The following is a 25,436-nucleotide window of genomic DNA, read 5'->3' as shown; positions in this document are numbered from 1 at the left end:
AAACATCGGCAGCTGAACTAAAAATGTCACAGTAACGTGTCGCTATCTGTAGGCTAACAAAACCACTGCAGCAATCAACATAGGAAAACATCAATCATAATCTACTGAAATAACTATTTTTCCCTGACTTATCTCGATCTGATACTTACGAGGGCTGTTTAAAAAAAATACGCAGACTGTTTGAATTGCGCGGCTCCAGTTGGTTCCAGGGGAATCCGCTTGGTGTCGCTAGGTTAGCACAGATCAGCTGATTACGACGCCATTTCCCGATTGCAGATATCTTCATTTGTGTATTAGCTACGCGGTTTTAAATGAAGTGCGATTTTTTCGTTTGGCGGATTTCAGAATGAATGACCTGAAGGAGCAACGGCTTGCTGTGAAATTTTGTGTTAAACTTGGAAAATCTGCGACTGAAACTTTTGCTATGCTTAACACGGTTTACGGTGATGTTGCTATGAAACGTACGGCATGTTTCAAGTGGCATGAACGTTTTAAGGATGGTCGACAGTCCATTGAAGATGATGAGAGTCCTGGACGTCCTTCCACGTCAACTGACGACCCACACATCGACAAAATCAACACCCTGGTGCGGGCAAATTGACGTCTGACTGTCAGGGAGCTTGCTGAAGAATGTGGGATATCAGTTGGATCTTGTTACGAGATTTTGACCGAAAAATTGAAGATGCACCGCGTTGCTGCAAAATTCAGCCCTCAGAACTCGTGAGTTTTTGGCCAAACACTCGATCACTGTTCTTCCCCCCCCTACTCACCCGACCATGCTCTTTGCGATTTTTTCTTGTTCCCCAAACTCAAAAGACCCTTGAAAGGAAGAAGATTTGAGACGATTCCCTAGATTAAGGCAAATGCGACGAAGGAGCTGGAGGACATTACAAAAGAAGCGTACCAGGACTGTTTCAACAAGTGGAAACACCGTTGGGATAAGTGTGTGCGTTGGGGAGGAGAGTACTTTGAAGGAGTCCCAGACCTGTAACTTCTAAATAAAGTACATTTTGTTTTATGACGCCAGTCCGCGTATTTTTTGAACAAACCTCGTAAAGTACATGCTACTTAACTTTTACTTTCATACACGATCGCTCGTATTACGATGTGATTACTCGTATAAACATTCTGTCAGAGTTCGTCATCAAATCCCACTGGAGTTCTTGTATCACAATTTGCATCCAGCTTAGAAATGAATTACACTTCCTAGCGACTTTCTAATAATTTCAACCGTAAAAGTTCTACTGTTACAACATACAGCATCTGCTGTCGTAGCTACATTGTCGTAACGTGGCTATCATGTGATATAATGCGTACATTGAAATACCACTTGACAGTATTGAAATTAAGGGTTACAACGCTCTTTTTAGTAACTAGTTAATATATTAAACGGCCTTCTAGTTGGAAAATACTTAATCGTTTAACATGCAATGTCTTGAAGACATCTTTCCTTTAAAAAAAAAAGCTTGATAGATTATGGAGACCAATAATTATCATCCTTGCTGGTGCCCAGTCAAAAACCAGAAGATCAACGTCAAACTTGGTTGATCATTTAAGCGGTCACTTCGCTCCTCCATCTGGGTTTCCTCGTCTGACCTCTCTAGGACATTCAGTTAAAGTTGATCTGAATATTTGTAATGAGAATAAATATACAAGAATTTGATTTAAACCTTCACGTTGCTATATCTAATTATTATTTTATATTTACCGTAAGGATTTAATTGAAGTATATATCGAAATTCAATAAATATTTTAATTGCTGACATGAAACTTGAATTTAAAGAAATACAGCTACTTATCTTTGCCAGATTTTCAGGTGAACCTGATTTCCCAAAAGAAAATTGGGAGGTTCGTTACATAATGGGATGACATGACAAAGTAATTCTGAATTCAACTAAAATGAGTTCAAGCAAAAAAAATAAGTTGATCGGAGTCGATATATAACATAGAATGAAAACAGTTTACTAAAGACAAAATGCAATGTGTATACTTGATTGCGAATAATGGCCTCACTCTGTGGTCTTCCCAGACTCACTGATTTCCTTTAAAATAATTGAATAGGAACCACAGATTTAGTGAAGGCTCAATATAAAAAGTAGTGCGGGGCACAAAGAAAGACATTGGACACACGTTTGCACATAGTAGAACAATCTTGACCAATCCAAATAACGATCAAGATTAAATACAGGTGGCGCCTGTTGTGGGAAGAGAGAGAAAAGTGTGATGCTGTATTACCTTAAAAGTTTTTAGTTCTTTAAATTAAATTACAATATTCAGTTGTATTATTTTAAAGTTGAAAGTTCGGCTTAAATGTTGTTGCAGAGTATAAAGTTATTCCATATTATAAAAAAACAATGAAAAAACGGCATTATTTACCCTGAATAATACTTTCTTCTCGGGTTTCAAGCGCTACCATGTAACTGACGATTGCTTTCACTCCATAGTTTAGGACGTGGTTTAGAATTAATACTATTGAACTGAAAGCAGCTAATCAGTAGCACTTACTATCATCAAGTCTTGAGCTTTTCTTGTGGAATTTGACAATATTTTAAAAACTCTCCTGGCTCTAAATTGCTAAGTGCGATTTTTCAACAATGGAATACGAAACTCGAATTCTCAGATTCAAAGCCTATCCAATTCACATTTGGGGTACCCAACAGCTGATATTCTTATAATATTTATAATGTTAATAATTGTTTGTCAGTTCCAAAACAACAAGTTGATATAAAAAAAAAAAAAACACCATTAATGAATATTTCACAAGAAGCGATTGCCATAGTTGTAGACTTTTAGAGTAAAATTAGCAAGCAACTTATATTCCAGTGAACATACATTCACGACCAGAACCAAAACACACTTGAAGCTGAAGAAATTTACTTATTTCTTTATTCTTTTTTCAGTTGATATTAAGAACTTAAATTGGAAGTACTATATATTTTACACGAAATGTATAATTATAAGAAATAGATGTACATGACTAAATAAATATGTATATTTTTTGTTGCCGATGTTAAAACAAAAACATGTAATAGACAATTAATTAAAGCCAGAAATCGTTTGCAATGCCAGTTTTTTTTATATAATGATTTGAAATTTAACGTATATTAACATTAAACTACAGATCTTTCTCTTTTGAAAGCAAAATGCATTCTTTGCTGAAATAAAATGGAAGGTAAGAATTGATAGAGAGAATCTCCCTCATGTGAAGCACATTAACAGCACCGTGCAGATTTCTATCAGTTCATTTCCTCGCACATTGAGTTAATCTGGCTTGTTTAACAAAACTAGAAGGATAACAAAAATAGAACAGAAATAGATTTCTTTATTTATAATTCTTGTAATAAACGAACATAAAAAGATACTGTAACGTTCCAAATTCAGTTAAGTTTTAGCAAATTGTCAATAAATGTAGAAAATAAAAACATAGATAAAAGTAGCCTGAAGTATATTTAATTACGATGAAAAACATTCAGTCTAATATACCATAATCGTTCAGTACTAGCCTTGTGCGATGAAAAACTTAGTTATATGTGGGCGTAGTTATTTTAGCATTAACTGGCTTGTAACACATCATTCATAGATAAACTACTATTTACAAAAATAGTATAATTACATGTGTAAATCAGTTTATCTTAAAACAGTAAATACTATTCTAGTAAAAAAACTCTAAAATATAGTACACAGTAAAGATATATATTATACAATAAGTATAAAACATAAATGGAGAAAAACACCATTGTATTTCAAAATATTGATTTTCTGTTTCAATCGCACATTACTTTGATCATAGACCAAAGTTATATGGTCTTTCATTTTCAGATTGCAGTAGCACAGTCATCTTCACTGCGGTTATTACGAATTTCAGTTAATAACGCCTCATCTCTTTTGTCCACTTTCAACTTGAATACTGCATCAAAAAAGTCAAAATAAATACCAAAATCGGTCATATTATCTGCTCTTTTATTAAACAACACAACTGTATCAGTTAGCGAAGGCTTCCAGCAACAGTAAAAAGCAAGAAACGCCACCCCGAGAACTGTGCAGCCGCCAACAATAATTGTGCTGTACAACTGATGTGATGACCAGGAAAAACTAGTCGGTATGAAAAACCAGATCGCGTATAAACCTGCATTTTCTAAAACGATCACGGCGATATAGATAACGAAACGTCGACCCTCGCGTAATTGAAACATATATGGCCAGTATATGAGTGATGGTAAACCGAAAAGAAAAAATACTAACACGAAATAATGCATTTTCCTCTTATACGATAATTGTGACGGTGTCGGGTTTTCAGAAGTGCCGATTTCATGAGACCTCCAGACAAGCGTTGAAATCCAAACAGAAAATAATAAAGCGTGGATGAGTGAAAAACCTAGAATGCCGTAGTATATGACAGACGTGGCTAAAGCGAAAACTACCGCACGTGAAATAAAAATTGAACCCCATCCTAAATAAGAAAGAAAAGTAGATAATATACCATCGTCTTTTCTTCTAACTGCACATAAAAGGGTCTTGACACTCAGAACGGAAGCCACTAGTTCCCACTTGGCTGTAAAAATATCAAGTAAAACAGATATTTAAGTTTCAAGACTGAAAATTAACTAATATGTTGATTACAAATTTATATATTCTTGGAACAAAACAAATCTGTCTTAATCAGTGATGACGAGAAACCCACTTGTTGAGAAATTTATATGCAAAAACGGCTCGTTTGGGCTGAAAACACTTTAATAGTCATTTACGTTGTTCGCTCTTCTATGTAAAGTGTTTTCAAATGTATTTCGGTGTATTTAACTACATAAATGTATTATAATTCATACTACACATGCACTTATTTATCATAACACGTATTTCATGCTAGTTCTTAATTACGAACGTTTTATTCTGGTATGTTCTGTGATAGCCTGGCTGCAGTTACTACAGTGTTTCTCCGATAATAAGACTTACCCACAAAATAAGACCTAGTGTGATTTTTGGGGATAGTTTTAATACAAGCCCTACCCTTAAAATAAGCCCTAGTTAAGAGTGGCAGGAAGAGGAAAGAAATAAAAAAAATTAATTTATTAATTAGTTTAATAGTTAGTTAATTAGTTTGTTTAAGTATTAATCAGTTAGTTTAATAGTTTAATAATAGTTTATTTTAAATGGTTAGTTTAATAGTTTGCAACATTAAATAGAATGTAATTTTTTTAGTCATTTTCACTCCAGAACAAGATGAATGTAAGAAAAAGTTATTCGATCGAGTATAAAAGAAGCATAGTGGAGGAATCACAGGGCAAGAATCTTACTGCTTTCTGTAAAGAAATGAATTTGGATCTAATGAAACCTCTATTGCTCAACATGAGAGAGTAGGTGCGAAAATTCTACAAGAAATTGAGTTAAGTGAAAACTCAGCAGGAATTTTAAAAACAGATGATTTGCAAGACATTCCAGAGGATGATGATATGATTGTTTTTGAATAAATTCCTGTTAATGAGTTTCTGAATGTTTTTCGTAATTTCTATTTATTTAGAGGTCTTATAATTTTTACTTTGTAACTTCATTTTTTTAATATATCAAAATAAGACATCTCCCGAAAATAAGCCCTAGTGTCAAATTTTGGAGTGAAAATTAATATAAGCCCTGTCTTATTTTCGGAGAAACACGGTACTAGCACATTTCACGTTTGACCCAAATCCTTACACAATCTAAATCGAAAACCAATTCAGAGAAATTGTAGGAGATGATAGCTTGATACACCGAATAATTTGTTCATTCGTACTTCTATAGTATCTGGTCACTGAAGGTCATATATAATAAAGTTAGTGTAAATGTCATCTGACACACGTTGTACACTCAGATAGCCTGGTCAGGTTTGGTGTTACGTTAATAATTCGTTTCAAATAATGTGAAACTGTCATTACTAAAGAAGCCGTAACGGCGAATAATGTAGTTTGTTCTTTGTATAAAAACATGCATTATTAACTCGTATGAATTATTAGGAAACCATTTACAAACAAGGGGGTAATCAAATAAAAAATATATGGATAAGATGTGAAGAAAACAACAACAACAAAGAAACTGTAAATACATGCAACACAACAAACATATGATTTCATCAATAGCAAATTAATGGCGTATATTTACAAGCTTTGCCTTTCAGTGTTTTTATCGGCTGTAAACACAATACTGGAAAACATCTCCGTGAAAGAACGTAACCATATTATAATTAAACATGATATTTCAAACGCAATTCCTATAATAAAGGCCTTGGCCTATGCTAAAGAAATGTACACAGTTCTGTTTCGCCGATTAGATACAAGGTGTCTTTTTTTATATTAATAACGTATAAAATATAACTATTTAATGTCTCAGATAAATACAAAAACTTATACGTAATACAGGTGAATTTTATCTTACTTACAAAGAGTATTGAAATCTATCTTTCCATCAAAGTAAGATACTAATATATACAGCTGAAGAACAACTTGTAGAAATCCAGAGTAGAAATCCAGAAAGAACTGTAAGACCAAAGCGTTTCTTTCCAGTTCGTTGGTTGTTTTTAATTCTTCTTTGTTTGGAGTTCGAACTGGACAAACACGTGGCACAACAAAGTTCAAAACCTCAACATGTCTGTAAAAAAAAAAAAATAGAAAAGTATAACTGAAAATGCAGTAAATCTTTGCATAAACGCATAAAGTTCGATATTAGAGTCGTTTGTGATTTATTTTTGTGGGCTACATTCAAATAGTGTTTGTAATAAAGTGAAAGAGACCGTAGTTTACCATAGCACATTTGTTACACTTGACATTTCTCACAAAGAAATTACAAATAGTTAGAAAACAAACATACCGTTGATTTTCCGGTTCTGTGAAACACACAAAAGTTACGTACGGTAGGTCTGTAAGGCATGTTGTGCCTAACAGATCTTGTTTCTGGATAATATATATATTTTAATCATATTAAGCACAATATAGGAAATAAATAAAATTTACAATATACCAGTGACTGGTTCTCAATTTCTTTTGTTTAAGTATCACCTGAATTTTGTTTAAATATCTTGGTGGATCACAGTCGAATTTGTTCAAAGTCATGAGGTAAATTCTCCGAAACATACATTTGCAAGCATTGCATGTCCAAAGATAATTAACCCTACAAACGTTCATATGCCACATTGGCTGTAAAATGTGTCATTTCATTTTAAGTACCTTAAGAGCAGAAACGTGGAAATACGGTCACAAAGCAGGTCAAGAGATGAGTGATCTGTTGTGGTATTCTTTGATGTATCAGTTATAGTATGGCACCTGTAACACTTTGATACACCGCTCTAATAATAAAAACCCAACAAACAATGACCAAAATGTAGTTTTACTATAAATAGAAATGAAAATTGTTTTGATGTATTAGTCTCTGCTGGCACTGTTGAGGTGTGTTGGATAATCTCAAACACTCCTAGAAATGTGTTTGAAAGTCCATTAGCCACTGTATAAGAAAATTCCTACGATGTGGTTGTACAGTTAATCGAGAGAGGTATTATACTTTTGTTGTAAATTGGTTACCCCAGAATGTTAAAATTTTGTTCAGAGCGAGAAAGGCAGTTCTATGTTAGAGTTGAACAGATATTTATTCAAAAACTGTTGGTTTTCTAACAGAATGACCGTAATATTCTAAAACTGTCAGAAAAACAATTCTATACTTCTAACTTATCACAGTTGAACTTTTAATACGATTGTTTCTTCTAAGATAAAATTTTCACACTATTCAAAAATAAAATACTATGTAACTGTACAGTTTTTATTAAAATATTTATGAAACACATTTTTGAAACATATAGATGTTACATTTTAATGTCGTTAAGTTCAGTTCTTTCTAAAATGCTTCTTTGTATTAGTTCCTTTTAGTGAAGTAAAACGTTTATTAGAAATGTGAAAATAACAACAACAAAGGCCTCGTGATAAAAATTGGTGACAAAGTCAGTAGAGTGTCGTGAGAACAATCATTCTGCTCCTGGTATTGAAGCTAAACGCGTATTGTACAAAATACGAAAATATACTCAAAGGATACACGTGATACATCGTATTACATTATCACAAACGTATCCTTTAAACTCGGTTTGTTTTGAATTTCGCGCAAAGCTACTCGAGGGCTATCTGCGCTAGCCCTCCATATGTTAGCAGTGTAAGACTAGAGGGAAGACAGCTAGTCATCGCCAACTCTTGGGCTACTCTTTTACCAACTAACAGTGGGACTGACCGTCACATTATAATACTCCCACGGCTGAAAGGACGAGAATGTTTGGTGTGATGGGAATTCAACCCGTGACCCTCGAATAACGAGTCGAGTTCCTTAACCACCTGGCCATGCTAAGAATAGCAGTGGTACAGCCTGTCCAAAAATGATCATATAAAGTGTTAAGTTAATAAAATACAGGATACGTTTAACATTCCTACGAAAAGACGTTTCTAGTCCTGATTTCTCCAAGCCCGTTCCCCTGGCTGTGGTTTCGCTAGATAGTAGATAGGGACAGTGGGAATCTCGTTAATCCATTCATTAATGGATTTAAATGGCAATTTCATTTAAATACAAAATTATTAGCCTAATATTAATAACCTTTCAAGTTGCTCTGGGGCCTATTAGGCCCCACTTTTCGTAGGAGTGTTAAACCAACAAGATCACATAGCAGCGTTTTTCAATGTTTTGATACCTGAGGCAGGCTTGCTGCCTTCCTAAACTGTCACGAACCACTAAAATGCATGTACAACGAAAAACCTTTACGACTTATGTACGAATACCTTGTAATTTATTATTTGTTTATTTTCGTAAATTCCCACGAAGAGATTAAGTGGTTATACTGGAAGGTTGGTTAAGAAACATGGCTTCAGATCATGTATAGAGGAAAAGCATTACTCACAGCAATTTCCATCCAAAAGAACAGGTATCAATAAAATGTTTTATTTTTTTCACACTAACTAAGCTACTGCTTTCTCCCTACTAAATGAAAAATAAAATATTTATTGAGTAGCAAGATGTTTATGCTTGTACAATGCCTTCTACAACGGGAGAAGTTATGGGATACCTCTGCAAATGGCCAGATATAGTCAAGTGGGTTAAGGCGTTCGACTCATTATCTGATGGTGGCAGGTTTAAATCCCCGTCGCACCAAACATGCTCGACCTTTCAGCCGTGGGGGTGTTATAATGTGACGGACAATCCCCCTATTCGTTGGTAAAAGAGAATAGCCCAAGAGTTGGTGGTGGGTGGTGATGACTGGCTGCCTTCCCTCTGGTCTTACACTACTAAATTAGGGACGGCTAGCGCAGATAGCCCTCGTGTAGCTTTGCGCGAAATTCGAAAACAAAAACCTCTGCAAACAAAGAATTCCGCCTGATTGGGAGGGGAGGGAATCATCAGATGAGTGGAGATCAAAAGATGGTGCCTGAGGTTACGCAACTGTTAAGTGACAAGCACTAGAGTGATGATAAAGTAATAGTATCGTAGTTTCTTGAAATGGCACCAGAGAATGCTGATGTCTTAAGAAGGGATGACATCGTAGCTCCACAATGCAACAACAGAGGGCGCGTTGGTATGATGACTGAGCTGATAGTTGCGAACTAACGAAAAATGGGTGATGTAGATCAACAGATAAGCATGTTATCGACTTTATAGTTACAATCAAAGTTTTAACATTAATAACTTACCTAATTTACATAATTTACAATTATCAGCAAATAAATGTGTTTTTATCTTTATCACACTTACAGTCTCACTATACAAGTGAAACTTATATTAAATCTGCTATTTTAATCTCCATTTCTTATCATTATTACTAATTTTGTGGTATTCACTTGCATACTTTATTACACAGGCGGATGGTGTTTCTGTAGGCACATAATGTTACAAGGCTAATATCATAGTATAGCCCCTTTTACAATTATCTGTTGCTTTATGTATAAAAGGCTTCGCTAATTCATTTGTTCTGCTTCTCTAATTCATATACATCCTGAAAAGTTGTCCTCATATGCAATATATATTTTTTATAAATACTGAACAAGACAGTTTGTGTAATCAATTGTGTTTTTAAGTATCGATTTACTGCATAACTAACGTACTGATTATAGTTTCACATCTACATTTAATTTAGTATGACATACTTTTTGCAGTTCCTGACGTTTTTATGTAAAACACTTATTGCTAATTCACTTTTACGATTCTTATATTGTAAAACATCTATTTCTCCTGAAGAGAATGCTTATTTAAATCTATAAATAACATACGACAATTACACGTTTAGTGTTAAGTTCATTTGATTCTCTAAAGTTTAATTTTGAAGGATCTACATAAAGTTATGTTTAATCATCATTACTGTAGGAAATTATTACTCAATATTCTGTAGATATTTTAATTTAGAACATTAAACAAACTACTACATATAAGTACTCTTTATACTTCTATCCGGGTCGTTAACAATGAATACAAGCGCAAATGATAGAAAGGTTAATAACTTGTGTGGTCACTTCAACCACAAATGGTGTAGTCAATTCAACCCTATTGGATATTTAGTCTCACTCAATCACAGTTGATGGTTTGTTGACATTTTACTAAGTAAAGAATGGGCCAATAGAATTAAAAGTTCAATATAGGAAAAAAGTAACTTTTCACAAGAAAAGCTGAACGAGTCAATTATAATATACAGCATAGTCGTTATTTACGATTATACACTCATTACTGAGATACAAATCTCATGCATGTGAGATTTTTTAACACTGAAAATAAATTGTAAAGTCTACACATTCCTAAATTAAAAATAATATATTATAACTTTAAATGTTCACCATACTTAAATGGCAATAATAAACTTTTGTACGTCACTGAATTTAGAAGTCACTAAACATAGTTTATTCTTTCATATTACATGGTCTGGATTGGCCAGATGGCCAAGGCACTCGACTCGTAATCCGAGGGGCGCGGGGTCGAATCTCCGTCACACCAAACATGCTTCCCCTTTCAGCCGTAAGGGGCGTTATAATGTTACGCGCAATTCCACTATTCGTTGGTAAAAAAGATTATCCCAAGAGTTGCCGGTGGGTGGTGATAACTAGCTGTCCTCTCTCTACTCTTACACTGTTAAATTAGGAAGGGCTAGCGCAGATAGCGAAGCAGAATATCATGAACATATATTTAATGTTTTGTATCACTATGTAAAATGACAGAATCAACAAAATATGTTTACCGACTTTTAAATTCAGTGACACACACAAATTTATTAATACTAGTTAAGTTAAAGTATGGTGAATGTTAAATTTATAATTCACTATTTTTCAATTTATATAGAAATTGTGTGATTATAAAGACTTTAACTTGTTTTAATTTATTTTCATTGTTAAGTATAAGGTAAATACATGTACGAGATTTATATACTCTTCAAAACAAGAAACGCAAAAGGGATATTTTTTGTTATTTTAAAGAGAAATATATGTAATAACGTTACAAGCTCAGAGTATGTGATGTTACACGTGTTAAGGCACTGATTGTCAGACCAAAATGACAATAAAAGTTGTGCACTTTGAAAACGGAGGAAAACATCGGATTTTTCGCCAAAACGCATGCGTGTCCAATAAATTTGTTTGAGAGATCTGCATGTTCTGCAAGTGCAACATGTGCAAAATCCCTATAAAAGTGACGGGTTCTCGGTTTCCATAGCTCAGTGTTAAGCCAGCGACACGCAATACAGTTACGCCAAGACTGACTGAAGCACAACGCAACAACGCCATTTGTCGCTTAGAAGCAGGCGAATCTCGATCAGATGTTGCCAGAGCTGTGAATGTCCACCCAAGCACCATCACAAGGCTATGGAATCGTCACCAAAAAACATGGATCAGCTCGTGACCGTCCACGATCTGGCAGACCTCGTGTGACCACACCCACACAAGATCGCAACATCCGGTTACGTTACCTTCGGGATAGGACCACCACTGCGACGTCTACTGCCTCAACCATACCAGGGCTGCGTAGGATTTCCGCTCAGACCGTACGCAACCGTCTACGAGATTCTTGGGCCCCATGTGCAACCCATCATGGCGAACGTCAACGACGTTCTTCAACATGACAACGCCCGTCCTCACACAGCCCGACTCACCACTGTCTTCTTGAGACACCACAACATCAACGTTCTTCCCTGGCCCTCCAGATCACCAGATTTAAACCCCATTGAACATCTTTGGGACGAGTTGGACCGACGTCTGCGACGGCGACAACCTCAACTGCAGTCTCTACCTCAGCTTGCAGCAGCTTTGCTGGCTGAGTGGACAGCCATTCCACAGGATGTGATTCATCATCTCATCGCTTCCATGAGCAGGAGATGCCAAGCAGTTATTGATGCTCACGGGGGGCATACTCGTTATTGACGTTGAGTGACGTTAAACTTCACCTAGTGAGCGTGGACTTCACCTTTGCAGACTTTGGATGTTCAGCAGTGAAGGTGCAAAGTTTCACACATGTCATACAGAACTACCCGGAATAAACTTGTTAACAATTTGTCTCATATTTTGCCTTTTGCGTTTCTATTTTTGAAGAGTATATTTTAGTAATGAATGATAATCATAAATAGCGACTTTTAACGTGTATTATAATTCACTTGTTCAGGTCTAGTTTTCATAAAATCTTTTTTGTTCTTTGAATTCTCTCAGTACATTCTCTTCTTCATTGTCAACTGAATCAAACTAAAAATCCAGTAGGGTTGAAGTGTCCACACCATTTGGTGATTGTAGGTGTTAACCTTTCTGTCATTTGCATTCAGTGTTAATGACCCTCAAACAGAAACAGAAACAACACAACCAGCTTTACAAATTCTCTTGTTCAGCATTTATAAAAATGATACATTATGTGTAGTAGCTTTTTAGGGTGTATATCAATTAGAGAAGCGAGAACTAATGAACTACCCAAGTGTTTTACAGACAAATCAACTGTTGATTGTAAAAAGGGCTATACTATAATATTTGCCTCATTCAAATAATATATAAATTATAACAGAATGTGTGAAAACTTGACATACTCTAACAGTTACAATACTTGTCTCGTTAAAACAATGGTTTTACTTGGCTTCACAACTTTTATGACATGTACAAACTAATTATTAAATGAAAACACGATCAGTTCAAATAAGTTTTTCTTGTAACATGAAGACAGATAATTAACTCCAGACATTGATTACATAACCATAGCTAAGACACTGCACTGAGCTAATCTTTTTATTGAACTACGTATTCACCCTAGCGGCATTAAGCTTGGTAACATGATTTGCCAAGTAATACCATAAGTCTATAGAACATTATTAAGACCATTCACCATTGTAAAACGTATTTAATGCAATTAAATGTGTAAGCAGAAACTGTAAAGTTGACAATAAGAAATAGACGAAAACAGCGGATTTAACGTAAGTTTTATTTATAGAGAAAGAGAGATTGAAATATTTCAGTACTGACAACTGTAAATATAAGGTTATGTAAATTAGATAAATTAGCAACGTTAAGATTTCCGTTGTTATTATAAAGTTGATCATATGTTTATCTGTTGATCAACGTAATCCTCTGGTGATTCACTCGGGAATGATTTGCACGCTCGTCATACAAACGTGCCCTTTGGTGCCCAATACAGCCGCGCCCTCTGTAACCACTTTATGAAACTATTACTTCATTACTCTGTCACGCTTCTGCTACCTATTATATGACAGTTATGTAATCCTAAGACACTGGAAACCTTTGTGTGTTTTGGAACAATTATGTAACCCTCTGGTATCGAAATCATTTGGATATTATACAATAATTATGTAACCCTCAGACAGTATCATTTGATCTCCTCTCGTCTGGAGACCCCCTACTGAAGTAAGCATCATTGGAGCACAGGGGTATTCCGATAATTATTAAAGGGGATAAATAATGGTTAACAAAATGTTTACTTACTTTCGAATCTGCCATGGAATGATGAGAAGTCCGTGAAGTACAAGAGTGCAAACTTTATTGAAATTTCCACTATTATCGGAGACACCAGATATTTGTTCAGGAATATATGAAAAACTGTCGCTTCCTCTTGCAAAAGCCTCAAATACTCGGTATACAGTGTAGGTGATGACAGGTAACAAGAGGCACGTCAGTGAAATTACGAACAGGTGAAATTCTCCACTCTCGAAGTACTTCTTTGTTGCATGAGAGTCACCCGAAATTTTACTAATATATTCAGCCAGTTCATAAATTCCTATTACCAACATAACCGGAAAAAATAATTTTTCGAAGTACGAAGTACAGCATTGTAACTCGGACCTCAATAAATTGGATGTGTCTTCGTTCACCAAATATTTTTCTTGTGGCTTTGAACACAAAATATTAAAATTTAAATTTTAGCGACTTCAAATTCATTTATATACGTTCAAACATCATAAACATACTTTTATTTTTTCATTACAAAGTTTTCAGAAACGATTAAGTGTTAAGACTCAATTTTTCAAGAATTTCTTTTCTTACAAGGTTTAGCTAATTATTATCAATGTGATATCACAAACTTTTTTTATGCGTTTTCAAACATCAAATAGTAAATAATATTTTAACTTCAACCAACCAAGAAGGTTTGGCGTGTGAACTGACAAAAGAAAACATTGAATCAAATTCTGAAATGAGTTTTAGCTCTTTGTCAAATTAGCAACAAATACCCATATAACTGTATTACTTTAATCTGGTATCATTTTTGTAGTCAATGCTTTTGGTAAAACGTGTCATACACTGAACAGAATTAAGAACTAAAGGTGTTTTAACCACAGGTAAAGTGAGCCAATATTCATTAAACTTTACCCACACATACACATATATATTAAATTTAACTTTCATAAGTCATTATGCTCTGAAATTCTTCACTTCGGAAATTCGGCAGAAAATCAATTTCAATCAAACGTGATATTTCATAGTGTTGTTTAACGTAAAAATAATAATAACAAAATATTACGTCATCGTTTTGGTTTGTTTTTGTTGTTGTTGTTGCAAGTTTGACCGGCAGGTGTCATTATTTGTGGTGTTTGAAAGTGTTAAACACTGATATAGACCAAACAGAATATCGCTTGGCCTTTCTGTTAGCACCTCGCAATAAACAGCCTCGGAAGTAATAAGAAATGGTGTTTGGTCTATTTTCAACCACAAAACTTAAATGTGAAACTCAAAAGTTAATACAAACTAGTGGCAGTTGAAACTAAAAGATCGAAGATAAAGCTACCACAAACAACAGTATTTTAAAATTAAAACAAGAGATAAATAAAATTATCTTTAATAAATGAAATAATCAATACTCAATTGCTATATATAACCAAAAATAGCGATAATACTAAGTGTACTTTTGAGGGGGCCTCTGAATATATTCTGTTTCAAGAGTGAATTAAATCAAAATTAAGAGTAATAAATATTTTTATTTCTCGCTTTTAAAATTCATATGTCATGCTGTGCTGTAGCTTATGGAGTGCATAATTCTTCTCGCCATTCATGGCATGCGCACGTTTTACTAACGTCATTTTAGTTTGTGCTGACCGGCTCACAGACGATACACTACTGCATTATGGTATGTGTAATTAAAACAGGTGTCCCCTCTAGGCGTTCTTCAACCCCTTTCCGAGGAAATTACATATTTATATTAACTCGAGTAATCTACAAGTATTATGATAACAATAAAATATGAACGATGGCTCTCTTATATTATACGCATGCGCAATACTGCTAAAGCTGATTTACCTTAAATATAGTACCAAAAAAAAAAAAAAAAAATGAAGTTATTGATTATTTACAGTTTCCTTGAGAGAAAATGTGTAACGTAAATAACCTTTTGGCAGTGATTTGTATGCGTGTAGCACAAACGATAAAATCGTCCAATTTCATTGAGAACACTGAAGAAAACGTAGCATTTATCAAAGTCTGCCGTATCATTTTCATAAGTTTTTTTTTCCAAAAAACGACCTTTACCCTCCAGTAATTCTCTTTAAAATTTTAACCGACGTTTCGCTTTTGCAGTTCCTGAAGTTGGTGTAAAGGTCGTTTTTTTCTAAACTTTTTATCAAAATGTCTAAATCCCTCCAGTATGTTATACAAATTTTGAAAGACAACAAACATGAAATTTGCCGTATTTATATTTCTGTATGAGAGCACATTTTTTTCGCCAGCTTTTCATATTAGCTAAATATACGCACATAACTGTATTATTTTTATTAGGCATCTTCTGATTGGTAAATTTTTCTAACGAGACCTATATTGAGCTGACGTCATAAACTAAACAGAATCCACAACAAGGAAGGTTTTGTTTACGTCAGAGATGGTATTTCATAAAGGGTTTGAACTTACCGTTGTTTCTAGTTTTCACGACAAAAATACATTTCAGTAAGTAAAACAATTTTGTGGAAGAGAATGAAAAAACCTAGCATTTACAACGTTCATAGGATCTATTTTGCAACGCAATAATACACGTTATATCATTTATTTTCACTTTTCCTTTAACGGGTTAACTTATTTCGTTTACTAAAATTTATAAAACAAAAATTCAGATATACAAACGTTTAGATTAACATACATATAGAAAATCAATCTCAGACCGTACTTGCATTACTTAATGCTCTAATTAAACCCAGTCAAAACTAGTGTTGGTGGGGTTTTATTTTCAGCGCTTGTCTTACTGTTCTAGTTAAACCCAGCCAAAAATCAATGTTGGGTGGGTTTCACTTATAGATCTCGCATCTCTAGTAACACTGCTATGTTTAAGTTTGGAAACACCTGTAGATTAAACTCTCTCTACTTTTATTTGGAACAGCCAATAAGTAGCTTCTGCATTCTGGCATATGTGGTTACTGTTTCCTTGTTTGTTTGTTTGTTTGTTTTGGAATTTTGCACAAAGCAACTCGAGGGCTATCTGTGCTAGCCGTCCCTAATTTAGCAGTGTAAGACTAGAGGGAAGGCAGCTAGTCATCACCACCCACCGCCAACTCTTGGGCTATTCTTTTACCAACGAATAGTGGGATTGACCGTCACATTATAACGCCCCCACGGCTGGGAGGGCGAGCATGTTTTGGCACGACTCGGGCGCGAACCCGCGACCCTCAGATTACGAAGCGCACGCCTTAACGCGCTAGGCCATGCCAGGCCTCTGTTTCCTTGTAAATAATGTCGTGCTCTCTCAGTCTATAAAATAATCTATAAAGCTATGTAGAAATATTTCTTACGGAGTGACTTCAGAATATCTTATAAAGTGCAATCCAACGCCCTCTGCACATGTTCATCTTTTACTTGTTTTTGCTGTAAAACAAGGTCAAGAAGAAGATTGGTTTTACTTCGTTTACATCATGTTCAGTTTCTTCTCTTCAAACCAGTAAAGTCAAATGTTCATACCTGATTCCGAATTACACGTTTTATCCGTCTCTTTCTCCTGTTTTTGTTTTTATCTGTTACTATTTTGATCTGTAGAACGATCTTGGTTAAATTGCCTGATGTAGGACTACTATTCGGTATACTATTCACAATCATACATTGATAAAATTATGCAGTGGCGGCGCCAGGATATTTTCGTTGGGGGTAAACTGTGGAGAGGCTTCCCAAAATACCATCGATATGAAGTATAGATGGTAAATTATAATAATGTAAATACCAAGGTACATTTCAGAAAGGTGTGCTATTTTGAGCTGCGTTTTCAATGCAGTTTTCATCGAAAACTCATACTCTGATTAATAATGGGCAGCTAATGGGAGTGAGCAAGAGGGGGTAGCGTGCGGCTGGCATATGGATCTCGATCGGGTTGAGCCGATCGTTAGCCGAACGCAGAGCGTACACCATGGTCAGCGGCTCGGTGATCATACGCTTAAGGCGTTCGAGGCAGGAATCACGCGCTCGAACAAAGCAAATCCGCGGCCTGGATATTAAATGGTCATAGTAGCACCAAAACAAAATGTCTAATTTGCAGTTGACCTTCACAGAAAGGCCGGTTTCTTCATAAGTTCACATTATTCATACAGGTCCAAACTGTGATTGTGATATTGTTCTTATTATCATAAGTGTGACAAGCAACTGTTACAATAATGTAACTACTACATTACATTAAATTAGGCACTTCTAAATAGCCCAATGACAATTTCAAAATTCATTCTAGAATTGTTTAGAAATATTATTTGGTCAGTTAACATGTAAGGCTATTATCTAATCATAAGTATAACATTAATTGGATTGTAAGTCACAATTTTAAGTGTATGCCACAATCATCAGTACAATTTTGGATGGCTGATACACAATGCAAAATGATCTCACAGAAGACATAACACTGGTTAAATGCTTCATAGTTTTGACCTATACACAATACACTTATACATGCATGCTATGTTTTACTTTTCAATAAAAAGATAAATGAAATTAATGGGTAAATCCCTGTGAAACCTTTGGTTTATCAAGTAAAATCCCTGATGATCTGTTGTAACTTGAAATCAACGTTGTTGTCTAATCTTCGTCAAAACTCAAGATAGAATGGCATTACACAGGGAGCGGCAATACAGCTCACGAGTTTCAGTGCATTCAGTAGTTGCTATGAGACGCACGACACATACTTCCGTCTTAATGAAGACATTGAGTTCTGCAAATCTATGTCTCTTTGATGTTAATTGTTAAGCAACAACGACGATTGTGTTTTCCATATTTTATGAATATATGTAGGTAACAATATTGGGGGGCTGAGGGGGGCTTGGTTCATTTGGGAGGGCTCAAGCCCCCCCCTTGGCGCCGCCACTGAAATTATGATAGCATAAAATATATCTTAAATATCCTGTTTAAAGAACATACTAAACACTAATGAATTGTATGCAATTTATTTGCTTTTTTGTATTATTTGTAGTGATTTATTTCGGTAATGACGAGTTATACAAGTTGTAAATACTCGTTGTTTATGGCAGTTAAAAGGTAATAATGGATAAATTAACACTTATGAATAAAAATTAGTTGATTTATTTTGTACGATGTTTTTGGAAGACGTCCTTCTTTAGGCAGTAAATACCGTGAAACGTTGAAAACTAGACTAAAACGAATCGTTAAAAAGATAGAATACACAATCATTCTAATTGTACACGTTATACATGGAAGTACTTTAATAAAAAAATATTTAACTTATTTCGTAAATAATATTAAAATTCATAATAACATAGTAAACTTGTAATTTAAGTAAATAAAATTGCAGTTCGGAAAATAAATATGCAAGTACAAAATGTAATAAGTTTACAAAATAAATTAATAAGGTAAAAATCCGGTGAAATATTTATTTCACCAAGACGAGGTTGAAAAATAATTGAATAAGGAGTCTATTAAAAGCACACCTGAAGAAACATTTTATTGAATAAAAATATGTTAGGAAAAATTATTTGAAAGTATATCTTTCGTTAATTTCATCAGCGAACTCGCTGTTGAGCTGTAAGATGAGGCAGTGTTGTTTTTCTTACAAAAACGTTTTCAATTTTGTTACAAATTTTAGCAATGGTAACGAAAAAAAAACCCAAAAACAATCCAACAATGCCTTTGTAACATAGCTCTACGTAGAACGTGTGTATGATTCACGAGAGGTCATCAGTTTTTAAATCTGGAGGATTGAAATCATGTTTACATAAAACTACAAACACTCCAGAAATAAAAACAAACAAACAAAAATGTTTATATTGAAACCCAAAGTTTCGGCTTACAGTTATTCTTAAAATTAAGAGCGTCACAAACAATACAAATTAAAAATCGAAAAGATGTCTAACAATTAAAACCTGACTTAACAATGCTAATGTTACGTGTTATCGGATAAATGTTAAAATGGTACTACAATGACTAAGCAATAGCAAATCGAAAGCTTCCAAACACACAACAATAACATGTATTTGAAGTTGAAACTACGTCCATAAAAAACTACAATAGTAACTACTTTTGAGCAACACTATTCTCGAAGGACTGTATCTTCATTATTTCGAAGGATCCGAATTTGAGCTGTCTAGAAGTGGTAACTACTAACGTAAGTCTTTATATGATACTATCTTTTCATCAATGTTTATATATATTAAGATTTTTGTAAAAATTACGATTCGGCTGAAGAATGTTCAATCTAATTATAATTTTTTGTTCCCTTTGATTTTTTTCTAAACCTTCTGAAATTGATTTCGATACACTGATAATTTTATTCTATGTAATATTACATGGGATGTAGGGTCCACACAACAATAAATCCGCCACTGCTTGAAACAATGGAAAGAAAACGTAAACTTAACAATACCGAAGCTAGACTTACTTTAACATTAAGTTATTGTAAAATTCATGTACAAAAGTTATGGTAGATATGTTTTTAACATACTATAAAAATATTTAACCCAGGCTTGTATATTTCGTGACGTTTGATTCACGTTCTGTCTTACTGAATTGATTTTCTGAAGTCGTGTTTCACGGTATCAACTTATCAGAAATTTAGTCACAGAAGAGTATATTCGTACTATTTTTGCACTTATGAGGATTTCTGATGTAGGTTTGTGATACGTGTTTAAACATTAAAGTTTACATGTTTTAACTGCCTAGAATCACAGAGAAGAATAATTTGCTTTGATTAACATAGGCTTTGATTAACACTTGATCTATGTAGACCACATCCACATTTCATACTTTTTTCGGGAAAATGGTAAAGTCTCAACACGAAATTAAATTTGATGAAATCACGTAACGATTGGTGAGCAACAATGCAGAAAAAACAATAATACATGAGAGGTAGATATGGGGAACAGGGGTGGACATATAGAACGTGTGGATTTCTATCCTTTCAATATAATGCAAATTCGGTACTTTGTTATTTACACAGGAATATGATGACAGTTATAATTACACGAATAACATTACATCTACATAGCTAATTTTCTATTGACTTTTACATAAGTCTACTGACAGTCTGTTAATAGCAGTTGGCCACACTAGGAGTGACTGCTAACCCTACAACATGTACACACGAGTTGCATCCTACCGTAAGTACATATTTCGGCAGTGTTTATTACTGCAGACGTAGAGACACCGCTACATAGTGGCACACGGGGCTTGTGTCCCGATTCTATTTGACAGTGTTCTGAATCTCCAGCTGGTATCTTGAAAAATCAGAATAGAACACCATGATTTGATATCATACTGAAAGATAAAAAAAATTCAGTCCTTATGGGCCCAAGCCCTGATTCTATTAATTAACGTACCAACGCCTCTGTTCAGACACTTCGTGCATTACACGAACATAACAATTCCAACACAAAATTATAATTTTGTTTCTCTTTGTAGTGTTTATAAATTGCCAGTTGAAGTCTATCAGTGTAAAATTTTGTCTACAAAGCTGTTATACATTCTTAGTGAAATAATAGTTTATGTCACTCTACCATTTGCAGAATGTTACGGCCTTTTCGTACAGCTAGTAATACTGAACCATTAATAAGTTGTGTCGTACACAACGCCATCATTTCGAACAATCTATAACGTGAAATCTTTTATCACTAACCTGTTGATTTTCCGTAACATTTCCAGCCTTCTCTGGTAAAGAGTCATCGTTCTTGTTATTTGTACTGAAATCCATGGGGCGTGTTCATACAGCGAAAAGTGTTTACAGCGTAGTTGAAGTAACTTTGTCGTACACGAACTAAACTAGACAGTCTTACAATGTGAGTACATCCATCGTCCAAGGCCTCTCTCTACCGTCATTTAATGACGTAATCGAGAGTTACTCCCACCATGTAAAACTGGTTCTTGAGAGGCCCAATTAACTATTCCTCATTTCTCACGACACATTACAACATGGAAACTCAGTTACTTGATTAAAACATATTAGTCGGTAATTAGACAAGTACGAAAAAAAAAGGATGAATTAATAATTAAACAGTTACTCAGCCACTGGCTTATATGTTTCAACTAAAACTGTTTGTAACTCACATATCATTCAGTTGAAATTGTTGATTCTATTGTGCACAATGATAATGTGTACATTGTTTGAAAAATATATCGTAATCCTTAAAATCGGAGATGAATTAATACAAGCATTGTGTAATGGTTTACTGTAAACCCATGCTTTTATAGTCAGTAATTGTTTTTGTGGTGAACGTTATTTAATAATTTTATTAATATTTATAATATTTTTAAAAATAAAATTAACATTATTTTTATGAACTCTTACATGGATTTCAAGTTGTGTTTCTGTTTCATAGTGAGTACAATTATGTACTCATAATTAAGTATTCATAATTTCATAAAGTAATTGCTATTGTGAAAATATTTATATTGTTATTAATGCCTGGCATGGTCAGGCGGGTTAAGGCATTCGTTTCCCCATGGCATCAAACATGCTCACCCTTTCAGCCGTGAGGGCGTTATAAAGTTACGATCAATCCCACTATTCGTTGGTAAAAGAGAAGCCCACGAGTTGGCGGTGGGTGATGATGACTAACTGCCTTCCCTCTAGTCTTATACTGCTAAACTGGGGATGGCTAGCCTTAAACCAACACATCTAGTGCAACGTAAAATACATCTTGCAAGTTAAATATACTGATATTTATTTTATTTGTTGTTTCCAAGCGCATGTTAACAAAAAAGGAAGATAAAGCCGTTTATTTCTTGTTTAAAAAAAAAAGGTTTATTTTGAAATTTTTGTTTGCATAATTTTGCACAAATGTACTCCAGGAGTGCCTGAAATAACCTTTATTAATTTTGAGTGACGTTAATCAACAACACCCACTGTCAAATCTTGGGTTACTGTTTTTCCAACGAATAGTTGGATTGACGATCACATTATGAAGCTCTCACTGTTAAAAGGATAAGCATGTTCAATCAGGAAATTCGAATACATGACTTTGTATGTATGTATATATATATAGTAATACCGATAATTAATATAGCTTCGAGTCGAAGATGGTAACAGCAAAAGTTATATAACCTGTTTCTTTTCCTGCGCACGGTACGTTTTAACTAAATGTTGTCTATTATGAACTTAAAATTTATAACAATTGAAATGTCCGAAATTACTTTTCCAATTTTGCATATAATGCTTCGAAACAATGGGGTCTTTACGATTTAGTCACGTGTTGTATATATGCAACAAAAATAAATTAGGTGAAACATCACAAAAACTATGAGATATGATAAGACATAAGAGTGGTTGACATTGTTCAAGGTAAAGGAATTGTTCCATGTTAATACTTTGTAAGAATAGTATCGCTACTCTACCTATCAATTATTCATGTGAAGTGTTTGTAAACAATATGTGTTGAAACATCATTAGGGCATATTACACTTGTTACGTATTGTAATTCATCTTGGACGAGCCTTCAAATGATTTGTGATTTGAATCCAAAGGTAAATTAAATGTCTATATCCATCAAATTTACGATATTTTCCAGCAAGACTGATATACACAGTTTTCTTTCTGAACATAAATATATTGTAATATACAAACAACAATAGTAATACATTTATAGTAATGGTTATTACAAGAGTAATAACTTTTATACAAACGTTTTATAAATCTACAAATACTACTGAGATTTCTATATGATCCTGAACTGATTATTTTATCGATAGTTCATGATGAGCGAATGAATTTCGAGTTGATATTGGTACAGTTCACTTAACGAGTAGCTAGCTCGCTCTCTATTCTTGGCTGGTCGCATGTTGTTTGCAAGCTGATTTTTCACCGGCGAAGATATCCAATGTTCTCGTAGAAATACAACATTCGAAGTTAATTCCATGAAATTAAATGGTTTATAATGTTCGAAATCTATAAACGTTCCTGGTCAAATATCTGTAATTTCTCTATTAATAAATCTTTATCACAGTTTTAGCTTTCGAGGTTTATAGTATACTAACTGTAGCAAACCAGACATAGAAAACTGGCTCTCTGCATTGTGTTGGTTTCCTTTTATAAATTTGAGAGGAGATTTCCTACAAATTGCAGCTAAAACAAAATACTTGCGTTTACATACATATATTACATTGTTGGCTCCTAGAACGAGAGTTTTCTACTAATTTAGTAAATATACGGCAACTTCATAATACACATTTAAGAGTATAAGTTACATGCACTTCTAGATATATATTAAACTAAAACAAACATCGATATTGAAATACGTGTATAATAGTAAATCCGTTGCACAATCCCTTAGTTAAACTTTAGATGTCTTTATTCAGTAAAGAAAACAACACCTGTTTGTTAGTTAAAACAAGACAGTGATTCACTGAGAAGCTGTATTCTGTTCACGAGATAAGCTGTATTGCTAACACCATGTCCTGTATAAGCTATTTATAATGTACCATTAACAAGTCCTAATAAATTTCCTGCCGTTAGTTTCCCGATGCACACGTATATTACATTTCAAGCAGTTAATTTGATTATACTTGCCCATCATTTATCATTTAAGCTTCTATAACCTCTAGGCATATTTAAGTCATAAATATACAGCTAATATACTATCTGCATTATATATATAGTTAACATATAAAGTAATGAAAGAAGCTTTATTGCAAATGTACAACGCTTAGACAGGGTCATGGTATCATCAGGTATAAGTAGAACAAACAGATACAGGAATATATATATATATATGTACACGGTATGGAACAAAAAAGTCACATGACAGGAGATTGCTTAACAACTTAGTAAAGGTATTTTGGTTTTCCGAGGTATTGGTTTAGTGTAAGAATGTGTTATTCAGTTAGAATAACTTCCTTTATTTTGCGTTTGTTAATGTTTGATTATTTGTTTAAAACTACAATGCTTTCTATAGATGAATATACTGTGATTTTCTGGGTTGCAATGTTGATAAACATGGAGTTTTTTCTTCTTCTTTCTACTCTCAGTGACTTTGGTTTCCAATTTTCTTACGGTTTTGCTGATGTAGAATAATTACAGTTGTTACATTGTATTTTATATACGACGTTGCTATTGTGCGACTCTACATAATTTTTATTCGGCAATGCAATACATTTAAGTTAATGCCGGATTTCTAAATGAATTTGAAGTCGAAAAGAATTTTGTGTTTAATGGCAAGTTTTCCCCAAGTGTGAATTACTTTTGAAGTCATTTCAAAAATGAATTGTTATCTGAGATGTGATGTTGTGTCATTGTTCAGTGTGAATGGTGATTATGAATTGAGTTTTGGTTGTGAAAGCTATTCGGAAATAATTGTTGAAAATTTGTCGGTGTAAATAAAGGAATGGTTTATGGAGTTGAACGTGTTCATCAACATGGTTGAACAAACAGCATTTTTAAGGTTTTTCAGTACATTGATCTTTGTTTGGATTCATGAGCAAAATTTCAAGGGAGGTACAGACCTGTGCGAGTGATTTTTCAGTAAATTTTTTGTTTTTAATTGTGTCAACTCTAAAAAAAATCTCAGGGTTAAGAAAAGGTGAGTCGTTATT

The 25,436-nt window shown here is 34.1% G+C and overlaps 1 protein-coding gene across 3 annotated transcripts; it reads right to left on the bottom strand.

Annotated features, from left to right (window-relative positions):
* Positions 1-820: 820 nt before the first annotated feature.
* Positions 821-21,737, bottom strand: LOC143244966 (uncharacterized). 3 transcript variants are annotated; one of them, XM_076490585.1, is made up of 4 exons: positions 21,529-21,737; positions 13,941-14,344; positions 6,407-6,615; positions 821-1,624 (listed from the first exon to the last, which is right to left on the bottom strand). In XM_076490585.1, the coding sequence occupies exons 1-4, from the start codon at positions 21,601-21,603 to the stop codon at positions 1,614-1,616; spliced, it is 699 nt and encodes a 232-aa protein (XP_076346700.1). In that variant the 5' UTR covers positions 21,604-21,737; the 3' UTR covers positions 821-1,613. The 3 variants fall into 3 exon arrangements, with proteins under 3 accessions (XP_076346700.1, XP_076346698.1, XP_076346699.1); XM_076490583.1 differs by lacking the exon at positions 821-1,624 and adding an exon at positions 3,306-4,552; XM_076490584.1 differs by lacking the exons at positions 821-1,624; positions 13,941-14,344 and adding an exon at positions 3,306-4,552.
* Positions 21,738-25,436: the final 3,699 nt, after the last annotated feature.

Source organism: Tachypleus tridentatus, chromosome 2, assembly GCF_004210375.1.
Source record: "Tachypleus tridentatus isolate NWPU-2018 chromosome 2, ASM421037v1, whole genome shotgun sequence".
NCBI lineage: Eukaryota > Metazoa > Arthropoda > Merostomata > Xiphosura > Limulidae > Tachypleus > Tachypleus tridentatus.
Note: the sequence above shows the minus strand (reverse complement) of the source record. Positions and strands in the feature narration are given on the sequence as shown.

Coding starts and splice junctions, on each gene's coding strand:
- LOC143244966 (XM_076490583.1), bottom strand. CDS start 21,603: ATGGATTTCAGTACAAATAACAAGAACGATGACTCTTTACCAGAGAAG. Junction 14,345..21,528: donor ATGTTACGGAAAATCAACAG/GTTAGTGATAAA, acceptor TTGTGTTCAAAG/CCACAAGAAAAATATTTGGT. Junction 6,616..13,940: donor ATTCCATGGCAGATTCGAAA/GTAAGTAAACAT, acceptor TTTTTTTTACAG/ACATGTTGAGGTTTTGAACT.